We start from the raw sequence: 17579 nt of genomic DNA, 5'->3' as shown, positions 1-17579 counted from the left end.
AAGACGAATGAACAATGTATTACTCCGTGAAGCCCGCCTAGCGCTCACAACGCGTTGCCGCATCATAGCGCTTGTCCACCGCCTTGGCCGGCAGTATCCCGACGGTCCCGCGCTAGCAGCAATTTCCACCCCGGCCGCAAGCTCCTCCCCCGATGCCCGCGTCTACCCCGGCGGCCGGGCAATCGCAGTCGCGCGGCGGCGGCGGTGGAAGCGAGAGGAGACCAGCCGGCTGAGGCGGGAGGCAGCGGGGGAGGGGTGCGGGCGCACAGATGGGAGCGACTGAGAAAGGAGGGAAGAAGAGCCGCAGATTGTTTTCTTCGCTGCGGCCGTGGAAGGCGACGCGGCGGCTGTGGAGGACGCGCTCGGCTCCCAAGGCGGCGCAGGGTGAGTGTGGGCGCGGCCGGCCGGGACCTGTTACCTCCGCGCTGCCGGCTTCCAGCGCGCGTTGGCGGCCCAGCGCGCGGCGCTGCAGAGGGGAGCCAGGGGGCGCCGCGGGGGCTCCGGCAGCGGCAGTGGGCATCTCGGGCCCTGTCCTCGGCCCGCGAGACCACCAAGAAGGCTTGACCGAGTCGAGCGCTGCGGGGGCGGGGGACGGCTTGGCCTGGAGGTCGGACTGGCCTGGCCGAACCCCATCCCAGCCTTTGGGGAAGAAACCGGTCGCCGAGCAACTCCTGTTGGCCTTGGTGCCTGCAGCTTATTTCCCGCAAAAGGCCCTGCCTGTTCGTCTGGCTGTGGGCAGAAGGGACCCAGGTTGCCGCGGGGACACAGCCTTACTCAGCTTTGCATCCCCCCAGCACTTGGCCGGGCGCCTGCAATGCAGTACTAGCCGGGGGAATTAATTTGGACATTTGGCTTCAGTTCAAGGTCCCCCCTATTTCCCCTTTCCGACCTGACCCACTCCATCGGACCCACCTGTCTGCTCTGACTCCTCTTCGCATGGTTAACTCTACCCACAATGAACTATTTTCTAGACACATTCCGCCAAGTCCTAACCAGGGCTTTTACTCACATTCAACCACTGACTCACTCCATTCATTCACTCCACAATTCTTATTGAGCCCCTCTGGTGTGCCAAGGCCTAGAGTGAAAAAGATAGGCAAGGCATGGAGCTAATTCTAGAGGAAGGAGGCAGATGTTACACACATAAAACAGGTAAATTGCTATTCTGGATTGCTGTGTGTGCTTTGAAGGAATCAAATCATATGCTGGAAGAGAAAAAAAAAAGGAGGAGGTCCGAGTTTACATGGCTGGTGGATATGGGAAGACCTTTCTGTGGCAGTGCAATGTAAGCTGAGACCTGAAGACTGATTAGGAGTTACTCCAGCATGGAGTCGGGGAGAGCTCTCCTAGTAGAGGGAATAGCAAGTGGGAAGCTTCAATTTTATTCCAAGTGAGCTGGGAAGCCACTGAAGCATTCTAAGCAGGGCTGTGACATCATCTGCTGGAGTCATCTCTCGGATTGGCTCCAGCCAAGTCCTACCTATTCATCAAGTCGAGTATGGGTGCCATGTCCTCTGTGAAGCACATCCTGGGGTTCCTGCCACCTGTACCCTCTCCTTTAGTACTTCATCACCCATAGAGCATTTGTCACTGTTCATCTGGTATTGTAGATTCCAGGTCCTCATCCACTTCATCTTTGCATCCCCCACTAGGGTAAGTGCTGTACGAATAGATGATTTGCTGGCCTGTTTGTGTGTGTGGTTTTTGGTGTGAGAATGCGTGTCCTATCTTGTCCTTTTTATCATTCATGGATTCTTCCGAGAGGCTGACATATCTTGATTTCTAAAATGGCTGACCTGATCCAGAGCAGAAGCTAGATTTCACTGGGGCTGGGTCATTGATACAGTCCCTCCCTCACAGGGCTGTTTTGAGAATTAAGTGAGTTAATAATTATAAAATGCTGGCACACAGTAAGCATTACAAAATTAAATTTGACAAAGAGCTGCAACAATTATCTTTCAAATATTTCTTTATTGTATTAGAAACAAGCTTTTCAGTCTTGGGAATTATGGAGACTCTGTAGCTTGGCAGTGACATGTTGTTGGCTTTGAAATCATTTATTACTACTTTTAGTTACTACACCCATGCAGTTCTTTCCTCACTGGCATCGAGAACTGTAGGTGCAACTTAGTAGGGCTGAAGACTGACTACCCCTTTTCGTTGGTTGGCCTGAGCAGTTAAATGAGATTGGTGGTTGCAACAAGTATTCCTTGAGTGATACTTACATGTACATGTCATTCAGGGTGTTGTGTGAATATTTACAAAAGAGGAATAAATGCATATTGCCATTGTAGTAACTTGGGTTAGAGTAAGTTTTTTAGCCTTATGATTTTTAAAACCAGGTCTATACTGTATACACTGTCATCCTCTCCTCTCTTGTCATGTTCCTGCCCTGAAGTTCACCCACAGCTTCCTGGGGTCCATTGCCATCCTGTACCTCTCTTTTCTTTGTAGGATCATAATGCTCACTGCATTTCTTTACTTCCCCTTCTCCCATAGACCCTGGGGATTGGTCATTAAAATGTCTTATATGATACTTGGTATGATACTTCACAGTTTACAGAATAGTTCAATTACAAGATCTCCTTTAGATGTTGACAGTACCCCTTGAAGGAGGGAGATGTTATTTATTTTCTCCATTTCATGGATGTGGAAGGTGAATAACTTGCAAATGGTTTTGTGAATGGTGAGTGGCAGACTCAGGTATAGCACCCTTTCTGCCACATTCTCTGAAGCAATACAAACAAGTGCCAATATCTGTACTGGTGGATGGGAGAAGTATAATTAAATATCATTCATTTAAGGAAACCCATAACCCAATTTCATTTTATTTTTTCAAGATGGCTAGAATTCTTTATAATAATGTCAGCATCCCTTTGGGTATCTAGAATCAGAGGCTTTGGAGTCAGAAGACTAGAATTTGGAACTGCCACTTAGCTGTGTGATCTTGAGCAAGGTGCTTAACTCTGTTTGAAACTCAGTTATATATCATCTGTTAAATAGGGATGATAATTTCTATTTTATAATGCTATTATGAGGATTAAATGAGTCAAGATATGTAAAGGATACGTAGTGGCTCATATTATTATTATTATTAATTATTATTAATATTAGTCTAGCTCTTCCATCAGATGATTATACCCCAAATATGGCCCATATGGGGCTTGCAAGTTTAGTGAACTGTGGGAAAAGACCATAACTGAGGCTCCTTCTTGGCAGCTGTCCCTTCTGGACCAACCAGAAGGTCTTCCCTACCTGAACTTTTCTTTTTCCCATCCTCTTTTTCACCAGGAGACTGCAGGTGAGAAGCAGCATAACTTAAGGGGACTCCTGTCATCTTTTCAGCCTAATACTGTATCCTAAACATAGTGGACATTCAATAAATATATTCAGAATGAATGATTATTCTAGCATGTATGTAAATCCAAAGAGGTAGTATCTGAATTTTCTAGTCCGGACACTTGTGTGAATGTAATTATAGGATAAAAACCTTGAAGGGCAATGACTTGGTCAAAGGTATTTTTTTTTTTTAATTTTGCAAGATATTACCAAATTGACCTCTATACATTTGTGCTAATTTATACTTCCATCAGCAGTGTGGAAGATTCCTGATTTCTAGCTTCCTTGTCAACACTTAGTATTGTCAGACCTTGTAAAGCTTGCCAATTTTGAGGGTGTGAAATGGTACTACATGGCTGTTTTATATTGAATTTCCTTGCTGACTAGTGAACCTGAGTATCTTTTCTCTTGAATATTGGTCATTCATGTGTGCACCTCTGTGAAATGTTTATTCACGTCTTTTCCCATTTTTTTACTTGGTGGTTTTTCTTTTACTTATCCATTTATAGGAGTTCTTTAAATATTCTGGATACTAATCCTTTGTTAGTTGAATGTCCAAACCACTTTTAAAAATATACCTAACTATGCAAGTGGTTCGAAATGGGAACATGAATGAGCTGCACCAAGTGGAAATTAACCCCCCCCCAAAAAAAATGTTTCCATTCTTTCTAGAAAACCATATTTTAGTCAAACATCAAAGCTTTTAGGTTACAACAAAGGGATCCACAGATGGTAGAAGTATTTGGTAAACAGTAGACTTCCCTATCCCTTGAGGTTGTGGTAAACAAACAAACAAACAAACAAACAACAAAAGAAAATGACCCTGAATTCCTTCCACCAGAAATAACCTCACCAAAGCCCTGGTGGGGTGAGGAGCACTTCCTGAGCTGTGTTATTCCCTGGGAAGCACATGTTGGAACCAGAGTCAGTCTCTTGTCAGTGGATAGTGCTTTCCAGGACAGGTATCTTGCATGAAGAGGACGGACATTTGACAGGTGATCTGTGTTCTAGTTCCAAGCTGCCATTTCTAGCCATCTGCCCCCCAAAACAAATCACTCTGAATGGAGATAATGACTGCTATTTAGTCTATTCCTGGGGCTATTGGAAAGATCAAATGAGATGATAGATGTGAGAGGCCTGTGTTAATGCAAGGTATATTAGCTAGTCACTCTGAAGAAACTAATATTTTGCCAGAGTGAGAAAACCTCATTAACATATAGTCTTTGGCTCCTCTGTCCATTCTCCTTCTGCCTGTTCTTTGTAAAAGTGCATGATTATAGCCCAGTTGGTTTCCAAGTATAGTCTCCAGACCAGCAGTGTCAACATCACCTGGGAACGTGTTAGAAATGTAGATTATGGTTCTTACCCCAGAGCTACCAAATCAGAAACCCTGGGGATGGGAACCAACAATCTGTGTTTTAATAATTTCCAGTAAATCTGATGCACACTAAAGTTTGAGAATCACTGGCCTAGTGAGATGAGTAGGAGTTTTAAAGCCAGCAAATGTGGGTTCAAATCTCAACTAGCTCATTTGCCAGCCTGTGACGTGAGCAAGTCGTTAGACCACTCTTGGGCTTTCAAGTGCTCATCAATAAAAGGAGGACGATCTCATTTCCCTTATGAGATTGTTGAGGATAAGACATGAAGTATCCTGGCTCTGCTAATAGTTAGCCTTTGGCAAGTCACCTTGCCTCTCTCTTCCTCATTTTTCTCATCTAAAAAAAATGGGGGTGGGGCAAGAGTCAGCTCTTACAGATTGCCTATTATGTGCCAGCCACTGTTCTAACCATGTGAATATTTTTATTTTATTCAATTCTTACTATTAGCCCGTTTTTCAATCCCCATTTTACAAATGAGAAAACTGAAGCACAGAGAGGTTAAGTAACGTTTCCAAAATTATGCAACTAGTAAGCTGGAATTCAATCCTAGGCATTCTGGTTTGAAAGTCTTTGCTTTAAAGACTAATGACAACCATCTCATCTGGTTACTGTGAAGATTAAATGAACTAATGCACATCAAGTGCATATAACAATGCTTGGCAGGCATTAAGTACTCAATAAATGTATGATGAACATGATATGAAAATTGCCTTGCACACAGTAGGTGTTCCATATGTTAATTTCCTCCTCCTTCCTTGGTAGCTTGGCTTCATGGGGGTTTACCCAGCTTTCCTTGGTGTAGACATTACTGCTCTCTTCAGTAGTTAATCCTAATTACAAATCTCTATCCCCAAGTCATCAGTTTTTCCTGTGCTATAGTCACTTGGATGCTCTGAGCAAACCAAACAGAGGCTTGGCTGGATAGAGGAAACCAAGTGTGGTGGTGCAGGGGAAGCCACTCTTCTCCTCCATCCTGCTTTGGAAATGGCTCCAGGCATGTCATTGAAAGAGCTATTGGGTATGCCCAACTCGGGACATATTCTCTGGAGTCTATCTTTGCTTCTCTATCCACTAATTAAGAAATAAAATGCCTCCAAAAGTTACAAGGGAATGTAAAAGCTTTTTTCTCTGCTCATTTTTCCTCAGGATAAAATTTATAGCTGGGAAGTTTAATCCATAATGTTTCAGTGGTATTTTTCTTTCATTTTTTATTTTCCTATTATAATAAAAAGGCTTATTCCCTTTCAATTCTGGGTCTCTCTCATTGTTCCTGAAAATTCTTTTTGGCTTTGCTCTCAAGATGGCCTCCCTAGCTGGGCATGACTCACTGGTCTAGTGACTCAGAAGTGGCATCTAACAAGACAAGGATTGTGCAGAGTTGTGAAGGGACTTTTCTGGCCAGTGGAGCCTGCCTGAAGCTTTCTCTAAACCCAGTTATTTAGACGGAGCATTATTTCCATTAACAGGTGTTGATAATGGTCCTTGTTATTAGTTTATTTGAAGCTTGGGGTCTGCCAGAATCACTGCCTTGTTCTGGAAAGCCCCAAGACTTGAGTCCATCCTTGTCCCTCTCCTGGGTGTGGCCTCAAAGTTTATTGAGGGGCAGGAGGAGGCTTCTTAGAGTTCACCTGATCCTGCTTGGAACGGCCACAGAAATCAGGAGGTCTAAGGGTTTTGTTAAGTATTGTGGAAAGAGGCAATGTAAAGCCTCTTTTTGTTTGATGCGGCCTTCAAACCTCTTTCAACTCGATTTTCTAAAAAAAGGATCAATTAAGGATGAATAGAAGAATGGCGATATATGTGATGAAGCAAATACAGCAAAACACGCTTATAGATGGAGTTCACCGTACTATCCTTTTGATTTTATTTATATGCTTGAAACTTTTCAAAATCAAGTGCTGGGTAACATGCAGATGTCCCAAGAAATTACCACATATTTTTTAAAAAATTACTTCATTTGAAATATAAATGGGCTCAGAGGTGGGCTGGGAAGATGGTTAGCTACTCCTCTATGCCAAGAGCTACATATTCTTCCTGATGTATAATTCTCACAATATCCCTACAAGCTAGTTATTATTATCCACATTTTATGAGGAAACTGAGGCGCAGAGTGGTAAACTTGACCCATGTCACAGGCTAATGATAATAGTATTATAGCATTTATGGGGCCCTTACTTTATGTGTCAAGACTTTGTGCCATGCACTTTATGTGCTTTAACTTTTTCGAGCCTCACCCAAACCTGGAAGGTAGGTATCATTATCTTCTTACAGATTGGGAAACAGACTTGGAGAGATGCTGTAACTCGTCCTAGGCCACTTCAGAGGCTAGTAAATGGCAGAGCCCATGCTTGAACCTAGTCTCTCCTGTTTTAGAGCCCTTACTGTGTGCTACCAAAGCCTTGACATTCCTCTGCTTAACCCAGTAAATGGGCCCACCTTGTGGAAACTGCCTTGAGGCCACAAACTCTTTGAGGCCAAAGACTGTTTTGTTCAGCACTGCGTCCATCTCATGCTCAGAGCAATGTCCGGCCCAGTGAATACTTGTGAATGAGAGTATGCATGAGTGGTGGCTCCTTATCCCCTACTCCCTCTACTCCTCTACCTTTTTAGTCCCTAAAAGTGCTCCTCATGTACACATTTTGGCTATTCTGGACTTCATCTTTGGAGCCACGGATGCCTGTCTCTTTAACATGGTTTATGGGCAAACATGACTCATTTGATGGTCAGCAAGGAGTTCTAATGAAGGCAGGTTTTCCTCACTGGTTTTTATTAAATTATCAAAGAAAGATGTTATCTATTGCCAAGAAAAGCTGGGAGCAAAAACAAAGAAACAAAAAACCACAAATATTTAAACATTTCTAAAATTTTCAGGGAGTCTTCAGATGACTGGCAGTTGTAAATAAATCCAAAGACTCCAAGTGACTCAACCAGCTTTTACTCTATAGCCATATTTGACTCTTGGACTATAGTAATGAGCAGGTGAATAGTGGTAATTAGTTTTCTATATAAATATATCCAAGCATGTTGCTAATTATATAGCTCTTAGTTTCAAAGTACCAGATCTATTCTCCCCTTTGATCTTCTCTATAGCATACACAGGGCAGGGATGATTAGCCCCTCTTTACAGATAAGGAAACTGATGCCAGAGAGGTATAAGAGTCATCTGCCTTATATCACACACTTAATAAGTGGTAGAGATAGGTCTCCAACCTTCTTATTTCAATTCCCAATCTGGGGAGTTTTCGATGTCAATATTGTATTTAACCAAGAGCAACAGATAGCTGTGTTTCTTTTTGTTGCTTTTCTCCTAGTTTAGTGAGGTTGCAGTTTGGGTCAGTTAACCTTTCTGTTTATCAGTTTTCCCATCTAATAGGGAATAAACACCACTCATCAGTGCTTGAAGCCGAGGAGGTTGTGAGGGTTCAGAGCTTTAACAACAAACAAAATAAACAGCTCTCCTTGCAATCTAATTTCTGAGTGAAGATTATTTGGAAGGGACTGTGATGACCTTAACCTATTTTCCAAAAAATGGGTCATATGTCACCTCCCCTGGCCACCCTATCTTAAATGGCACCCTTGTTATTTCATTATCATGCTTCATTTTTCTTCCCAGCACTTATTATATGTGGCTCCAAGGATTCACCTGCTCATTACAAACTAACTATGTTTGTTTCTTGCCTATCAGAATCCTCTCAGCATAATGTATTAGCCATCAGAGCAGGGACTTAGTTTGTTTTCTGTACTCCTGAATCCTTAACAAGTGGAATAGTGCCTGGCACGTGTAATCATTTGTTGAATGAAGGAATCAATGAGTGAATGAGTGAATGAATCTGAGATGTGTTATGATTGCAGATAAACATGTTTTCTTGAGTCTACCTTTTCCTCACTAACACAGAGGGACTAGTCACACTCAGCGTTTGTCATACTCATTTCTGGCTCAGCCACCAAATGGCTTAAAACATCACTAAAGCCTCCTTGAATGGGTTAACTAACCTCTGTGTCCATGCTGCAAACACAGGTTGTTGCATTGCCTTGTATGCCTTTGTATGGTAACAGCCTGTGATTAGCTTGAGGACCCAGACTAAACCTGTTCACTATTGTATGCCCAGCAATTTAGCAGAGAGCCTGGTGCAGAGAGATAAACAAAATGTTTGCTGAGTGAATAAAAGAATGAATATGTAAGAGGACACAAAGCACAGGGCTCTTAATCCTCCTGCAAAGTTGAGGTCTCCATTTGAAAATAAGCTGGACTCATAGCACACATAGCACTGACACATAGTCCTTTCATCTTGAATCAGAGCTCCCCTGAGACGAGGCACTAAAACCCTTGGTTTCCTAACTAAAAGGAAGGAAAGGCAAGCTTAGGCTCCAGATCCAGTTCCGTGCCGTGTTTTGGAATTTGTGTTTACGTCTGCCTTCATCTCCATCCTTTCGGTTCCAGTATAAGCACAGTTATAACCTCCGCACACCACACACTGACTTGCATGCAATTATCATAGCCTGGGTGCTCCTTCCTTGAGGGACTTCGCCCCCAAGACAGCTGACTGTCTGTGAATGACAAATCAAAAGTCAGGGTTGCAGAAGCAGTCGGACTTTCCTGTTCATTTGCAGCAGAGGGAGGAAGGAGGGAATGAAAGATTCTGAAAATAAAGGTAAGGAGCCTGCTGCAGAGGGGGAGGCTAAAAGATGCTAAGGATGAGATGGCACTGCACGAATATGTTTAGTTTGTATTAATGGCTGGTTTACAATTACTGTGCACTTATTGTTTTAAAATTATAGTTATATAATAAATATGATGACTTTTTAAATGACTGGTTTCTGGTTTTCATATATTGTGTTATTTTCCATTTTTGTGGTACTAAATATAACAATTATTTGCATTCTTCATTTAATCTTGGCTAAGTAACACTATTACCATTTCATAGATCTCCTTGTAATAGCTCCCAGAATTTTGGTAAATGGTTTTATTTTGGGAGTGTTAGCATCAATTAATAATTCTTAGGTTCTGGGTGCATTATTGGAATTGCAATTTCTGAAATACCTCAGATTTCTACAGTTTGGGTTCTCAAGACAAACGTTGATGGAGAAGCATTTCATGAACATTAATCTTTTTAGGAGTGCCTTCTGGGGAACCTTCACTCACTGACCTTCAGAATTATTTATCTTGCAGAGGGATATTCAAATGCCCCCCCCCCCCCTTTTATCCGGCAGCCTCCACCTCTAACCTCCCTGGTGTATTAACATGACCCAAACAAACACTTCAGTTCTGCTGGAGAGATGGGAGAGGAGAAAAATGGATTTTAATGAAAACTCAGGAAAGGGGCTCAATGAAAATAAGTCAACAAAATGTTAAGTTCAACAAGAAGGATTCCGGATTCCGGAGGATTTGGGGTTTCAAATTCCGAGGCTCCTTAAATTTTCTGCCGCAGTTGGGGGAGGAGCGTTAGACCCAAAGGTCTCCAGAGGCTACGCGAGTTACCTATCCTGCCCCCAGCTGGGAGCCCTTCCTTTCTATCGCTTTGGTCTTGCCCCTGGTCCGGGTGCCCGCAGAAGGCGCTGAGGGGGCTGGCTGCTCTGGGGAAACGCTCTCCGCGCCTGAGTCTGCCTTCCCGAGCGCTAATTTGGGGGCTTGCTGGCTCCCCTTTCCCCCGCGGCTCTCCACATTTTCGCTCCGGAGCCGCTGCGCAGCAGTTTGCACCCCACCCTTTCCTCCCCGTGCGCTCTGGCTTAAGGAGGCCCCGACACTTTGCCTTGGGTACGGGGTTTGGATGAGCAGGTGGCGGTTGGCACGCAGCGCCCTGAGCACTTTATACACTGCTTCTTCGGCGCTCGCCGCCCTCTCGATTCTTTCCTGCGCCCAAGGCAGGTTGTTTGGATGATTGATGAGACCACACAGGCCCCAAGCGGTCTTCCTGCGCGCAGGCCGCCTGGCCTTCTCCAGTCCCCAGGAGGCTGCCAGTCTTTCTGGTTTGTTATACGATGCCCACCTTGTGGTGGGCAATGCTATTTATTCCACATGAGAAAAAGAAGGGAAGGAGAAAAAAATCACCCTCATACAACCGGATGCCAGTGGGGAGACTGGTATTTTAATCTACCAAAGCAGTTTGTAATGAAGGCTCTTAAACAAACCCACGCCCTGTAATTGAGGATTTAAAAGGGTCAGGGGTAGCTGGTGTTGATAGTATTTTCATTTAATAGGTTCTGGATCATTCACATCCTCGGTATTGATCTATGTGGTTTTGATGTTTAAATTTTAATTAAGCAATCCTAGTGGGGAAGAAGGCAGCTATGAATGAGCCTAAGTGGAAACAGAACCTATCCACTGCTGTTTCTAAGCCAGCTTGTCATGTAAAAGTAATACCCCTGTGCGTGTGTGATCAAATTATTTAAAATCAACTCTAAGGAGAGTGTGGCTTTTCCTGCATTGTTTGCAGTGGCTGTAGAATGAAAAAAAAATGCTTTATTTGCCAAGTCATTCTAGGCCATGGACATGGTTTAGAAAAAAATTAAAGCTTACTGAATTGGAGGCTGAGGCTGAGGTTGAGGTTAATTTTCACCATTGTTTGGAATTGAAACATTCCCCAATTTTCAGTGTATCAACTTGATGAAGCATCAGATCCTCATTTGCTTTTTGAGGGGAGTTGGTATTTAGAATTTTTGTTTCACTTTGTATTGGAAAGAGCCTTGTGTTGGAAGTCAGGATAGTTAGGTTCTGGCTTGTTGAGTCAGTAATTCATTAGTGACCTAGGATGAGTCCCTTTATTTAATTCATTGAGTCTCAGTTTCCTTATCTCTAAAATGGACAGATGTTAGATTAGAGCACTTTGTGGATGTTGTGAAAGCAATTTATTGAGTTTCAACCAGTAGCTTGGAAAGATGAAGTAGAATAGAAAATATCAGAAATCATTGCACATTACTGTGGTTAAGTATTGGTTCCTGAAACTTATGTTTTTGATATTTATGATTATTTATGCATATTGGTAAGGATTGGATTGTGACAGCAGATCTCTGATCTATTTTTTATTGTGAGTTCTAGTCAGAAAAGTTTGAGAAACACTGAAATAGATCATAGTTTCTTCATTTGGTCTTCAAGGAGTTTGCAAAATGCAGTTTTATATGCATGTCCATATATATACATACATATATACATATATATAGACACACACACACACACATATAAGGAGAAAATCAGTATTATTCCTCAGATTTTCAGAGGGGTTTGAGACCCCAAACAGATTCTGAATTGCTGTACACTATGTTTCTAAGGTCCCATAAGCTTCTTCCAAGCCAATTTTCTAGAGATCAAAGAATTCTTTTAGGGTTGGGAGATGGGTATGTGCTGACAGTGACCAGCAGAGAGTGTGATATGAGGTGTGTTTGTGTGTGTGTGTGTTGTAGAGAGGGTGTGACCATGGCACCCAGGCCATAGGAGCTATTTTTGGGTACCAGTTGGTGAACTATGAAACATAAAACAAAAATTAGAGTCTGTAAACTGAAAAGGTCCATAGGAAAACAACTGAAATGTTATCAGTTTTCCTGGAGCAAACTCTCCTCGCGAAGACTGAAAAAGAATTGACAGGGCAAATAAATCATCAGGATGTTGGGAAGCAGATACGGAATTTTTATAAGTTACCTTCACATGAGTGATGTTCAGTAAATGATGAATTGTGGTTTGATAACTGCATTCCTTTCTTTTCCTTCTTTTTGTTGCATCCTGTCTTAAGACAGTCCAATGAGGCTTTTAAATATGAAAAGATATTGTATAACATTTACCCAGCATATTTCAAAATGCTTTGCAAGCCAGAAAAAAAATTAATTATATGTGAGGCAACTAAGAAGAAAATAATTGAATGAGTGATTAAGTAGACATTAGCAAACATGACAGCTAGTAATAATAATCACATCTCCTGTTTAATGAACAACTAGTATGTGAAAAGCACTCTGTGAGGTGCTTTACTATTCTCACAATACTGCATGGGAGGTGGTATTTCACATGTAAGGAAATGGAGAGTTGGGTTAAGAATTTTGTACCAGGACACATAGCTAACAAGTTACAGAGCCAAAATTCAAACCAGGTTATTTTACCTTCCAGACCTTGTTCACAGTGGTAGACAAGTGCTTGAGAATAGTAATATAACATTTCAGAGATTTAAGTAAAATTGTCAACATCATTCAGTATTAGAATTAATTTACTTATTCTTTGGGAAATATGAACCTTAAAAATGATAGCTTCTGACTAATTTCCCTAGGTTACATTTATTTGGAAAACAGACATTTCTACTTTTTCAGTTCAGCTTCAAATTTCCTTTGTATTTAGTCAGTTCTCTTAGTATTTTATACAATTAGATCTTGGAGGTAGGGGTCTGAAGGGATAGCAATGGATAATTTGATATTTGGGTAGGAATTTTCTTTTGGTATACAAGAAGTTAGGGAAAATAGTTCTACTCCTTCCAATTTTTTCTTTTATTTTTCTAGATTTTACCTCAAAATAATAAACATGATATTTTGTGAGCAAACTTATGCATAATATATTTTAATGTGGCAAAACTAAAATTGGAATGTTTTCTATGCTGGTGGTTCCTGAAAAAATTTGATTTTTCACTGAAAGTTATAAAAAAAATCTGATTGGGAATTTTAACAGGGTCAGATCCAGACCTTTAGGCCCTAAATATTTAAACGATCATAGTGCCTAGCCCCCCTTTTTTGATTACAAATAAAATAAGTGTAAGGAAATCCAAAAACGTTGTGATTTTAAAAAACCATCATGATGACTTACAGAGAAAAATAAAAGATAAGAGAAATTTTAAAGAAAATTCAAATTCTTTCAGGATTTTTTGGCAATCATGCTTGTGACTGGGTATGTTGGGAAACAATATTTTAGCTGGAATATTGGCACATGGCTGAATAATCTCTCAGGATTGCAGAGCTAGCAGCGGGAAACCTGGGATTAGAACCTACCCTAGGCCAGTGGTTCTCAGTGGACATGGTGCTGCCTCCTGGGGAACACATTGGAAACTTGCAGTTGTATTTTTGATGGTCGCAGTAACTGGGGGACTCTAGTGGGCAGAAACCAGAAATGCTGGATGTCTTGCAATGTTCTGGACTGTTCCACATGATAATGAATTATATTGTAACTTTAAAATGTTTTGCCGAAGACATAGATAAAAAACTTTTACTTTTTTGAGGCTAGAGCATAAGTTGGTTTTACATATACACTGAAATTTCCAGGATTAAAAATACCTTAGTTATGTATAGGAAATTACGTACCTAAAGCAATACCACCTGTTGTAGTTGAGACACTAATACAACACACCTGTTCATTCAAACTATGTACAGGTACAAGCACTGACTACTTTATCTTTAATATAGTCATGCCAGAGCATTTACTTATTATAATGCATATTATTTTATTGTAACTTTTCTTTCACTTCTCCTTTGTATTACATTGGGAACATTATATATATAATGTTGCTTAATTATGTATTAGGTTATTTTATCCATGAGTTTCAATTTTGGATACTAAACAGGGAAATACAAAATAGTTTTATAAAAAATGATAGATTGGGTTTGACAGTTAAGAACCACTGGTCTTTGTTTCTTATGTTACACTGTTACTCTCAGAGTTTATCAGATGACCTTAATTTGACCTTCTTAATGTTTCAAAAGAATTTGAGCCAACATTAAAAATTTGGAGGTTATATATACAATTCTATGTTTTGGGTTCCTTTAAAAAATTTAGAACCATTTACAACAGTGGGATTGAGCTGAGCCCAAACTGCTTTCTTAAAAACAGGATGCAGGAGTTAAATATCTTCTCAAAAGTGATGTCACTGTTAATAGATATTTTTTATGTCACTGTAACGGGCATTTAAAATTTTCATTTTCTACTTGTTCTGTGATATACAAATATTTGGTTTTAATATATTGACCTTATTTTCAGACTTTATTCATTTTAGTAGTTTTTAGTTTCTACAATATTCGGTTTACTATGCAGGCAGTTAGGTGTTCTGGGAATAATGACAGCTTAATTTCTTCCTTTCCAGGCCTTATACTTTATATCCCTTACATTGTTGTACTAAATAACATCTCTATTACCCATTGAATAGAAGTGGTAGTGGTGGGTATCTTTATCTCTTACCTGAACTCAAAGCTGTCAGTCTTTCACCAGTTAGTACAATATTTGATGTGGGATTTATACAGATACTTTTTTTATCAGATGAAAAAAGTTACTGTCTATTCCTTATATGCTAAATTTTTATCATAAACTGGTGCTGAGTTTTATCAAATGTTTTTCTGTATTGTGATAATCATATGTTTGTTTTATTTAATTCTGTTAGTATTACAAATTACTTTTATTTTTGAATGTTAAATTAACTTTGTATTTCTGGAATAAACAACTTGGTTGTTATATGTTATCCTTTTATATATGCTAGATTTGACTTGTTAATATTTTGTTGAGGAATTTTCTATCTTTGTTCATGAGAGAGATTAACTTGTTTTTCCTTTGTTGTGATGTCCTTGTCAGGTTTTGGTGTTAAGATTTTGCTCTCCTTATGAATCGAGTTAGAAAGTATTATCTCTTTCTGTTTCCTGTAAGAATTTTGTAGAATTGCAGTTATTTTTAAATGTCTGGAATAATTCACTGGTGAAGCCATTTGGGCCTAGAAATTTTGTTGTTGGAAGGTTTTAAAATATTGTTGTAATTGATAGAGAATTATTCAGATTTTCTGTTTCTTGTGTTAGTTTTGCTAAGTTGTGTTTTTCTATGAATTTGTTCATTTCACCTGAATTTTCAAATTTTTTGGCATAAAGTTTTTTTTAATATCTTATGATCTTTTTAATGTCTGTAGGCTGTGTGATGTTGTCCCTATTTTTATTCCTGATACTGATATTTCTCTTTATTTTTTATAGTAATAATTCTCATTTTTTGGATTAATATTGATTGCCAAGGTTTTTATCAATTTTAGTAATCTTTTCAAATAGCTAATTTTTTGATTTGGTTGACTTTCTGTATTACATATTTATTTTCTATTTTATGAATTTCTGCTTTTATCATTATTATTTCTTTTTACACTCTTTGGTTGTAATTTTCTGAAATGTTTTCTAGCTTCTTGGGATGGAAGTTTATATATTTGATTTTCAGCTTTTTAAAAAATTATTTTTATTTTAGCCTGTAACTTCCTTCTAAGGGTAAATTTAATTGTGTTCTCCAAATTTTGCTATGTTATATTCTCATTATCTTTTAGTTAAAAATATTTTATAATTTCCACTGTGGTTTATTTTTTTGACCCACAGAGTCATGTATAAGTATACTTAATTTCTAATCAGTTACCTATTGTTACTGATTTCTAGCTTAATTTCACTGTGGTCAGAGAAATATTCTGAATGATTTTAGTTCTTTGAATTTTGTTGAAACATGCTTTGTGACCCAACGTATGGTCAGTTTATATATATATATATGTGCGTTCTGTGTGTACTTTAAAATAATGCACATGATGAGGTTGTTTGGTTCCATGTTCTATACATTTTGATTATGACACTTGTTTTGATCTTGTAGTTTAGATCTTCTATATCCTTACTAATTATTTTTCTTATTCTGTTGATTATTCAGTTGATCTCTTCCATTATGATTTAGATATTCCTATTTCTTCTTTTATATTATGTTTTTATTTACCTTTAAGGCTATTAGGTACATACCATATAAGTTTAAAATTGTTTTATCTTTCTTACAAAATGTCTCTCCTTATCTCTAGTAATGCTTCTTGTCTTAATGTTCTGCCTTTCTAATATTATTGTAGATATACCAGCTTTTGTTGGGTTATCATATGCATGGTGTATCTTTTTCCATCTTTATACTTCAATTTCTCTGTGATTTATTTATTTGTTTATTATTGAGGTAATGTATACAACACAAACTTTCCCTTGTTAACTACTATCATATGTACAATTCAGTGACATTGCTTACTTTCACATTTTGCTTATCCATGTATCTGTTGATGGACATTTGGGTCTTTTCCACCTTTTGGCTATTGTGAATAATGGTGGTATGAATATTGGTGTACAAATATTCATTCAAGTCCCTATTTCCAACTCTTCTGGGTGTATTCCTAGATCTGGATTTGCTGGGTCATATGTTTAACTTTCTGAGTAAACACAAAACTGGTTTCCACAGTGGGTGAACCATTTTACCTTTCCATGAACATGGTATGAGGGTTCCTGTTTCTCCATATCCTCTCCAACACTTGGTATTTTCTGCTTTTTTTCTTTTTTAATGGCCACGTTGTGGCTGTGAAGTGGTATCTCACTGTGGTTTTTATATGCACTTCCCTAATTGCTAATGATGTTGAGCATCTTTTTAACTGCTTATTGGCCATTTGTTTATCACCTTTGGGGAACTGTCTATTCAGTTCATTTTCCCATTTTTTTATTTTTTATTTTTTATTGAGATTATTCACATACCATACAACTATCCAAAGATCCAAAGTGTACAATCAGTTGCCCATGGTACCATCATACAGCTATGCAGCCATCACCACAATTAATTATTTTTCAATTTTTAGAACATTTTTATTACTCCAGAAAAGAAATAAAGACAAAAAAAGGAAACGCTAATCCTCCCATACCCCTAAACACTGCCCCCCCTCCATTATTGATTCATAGTTTTGATATAGTACATTTGTTACTGTTGATGAAAGAATGTTAAAATACTACTAACTGTAGTATATAGTTTGCAATAGGTGTATAACTTTTTCTTATATGCCCCTATAATATTAACTAATAGTTATAGTGTCATACATTTGTTCGAGTTCATGAGAGGGATTTCTAATATTTGTACAGTTAATCACGGACATTGCCCACCAC

At 39.3% G+C, this 17579-nt stretch overlaps 1 protein-coding gene across 5 annotated transcripts in view; it reads left to right on the top strand.

Annotated features, from left to right (window-relative positions):
- The first annotated feature begins 244 nt into the window (after window positions 1-244).
- DNAJC6 (DnaJ heat shock protein family (Hsp40) member C6) overlaps window positions 245-17579 on the top strand; it is a 171993-nt gene continuing 154658 nt past the window's right edge. For 2 of the 5 annotated variants that reach the window (XM_037827000.1, XM_037826999.1), the window contains exon 1: window positions 245-384. In XM_037827000.1, coding sequence (XP_037682928.1) covers window positions 270-384 — 115 coding nt within the window. In that variant the 5' untranslated portion in view covers window positions 245-269. Of the gene's footprint in view, window positions 385-9162; window positions 9371-17579 lie in introns of those variants that run through there. The other 3 variants (XM_037827001.1, XM_037827002.1, XM_037827004.1) reach the window with 2 other exon arrangements.

The sequence above is a fragment of the Choloepus didactylus genome, chromosome 2 (genome assembly GCF_015220235.1).
Source record: "Choloepus didactylus isolate mChoDid1 chromosome 2, mChoDid1.pri, whole genome shotgun sequence".
Lineage (NCBI taxonomy): Eukaryota > Metazoa > Chordata > Mammalia > Pilosa > Megalonychidae > Choloepus > Choloepus didactylus.
The sequence above is the reverse complement of the archived record's forward strand: the minus strand, read 5'-3'. Positions and strand labels throughout refer to the sequence as shown.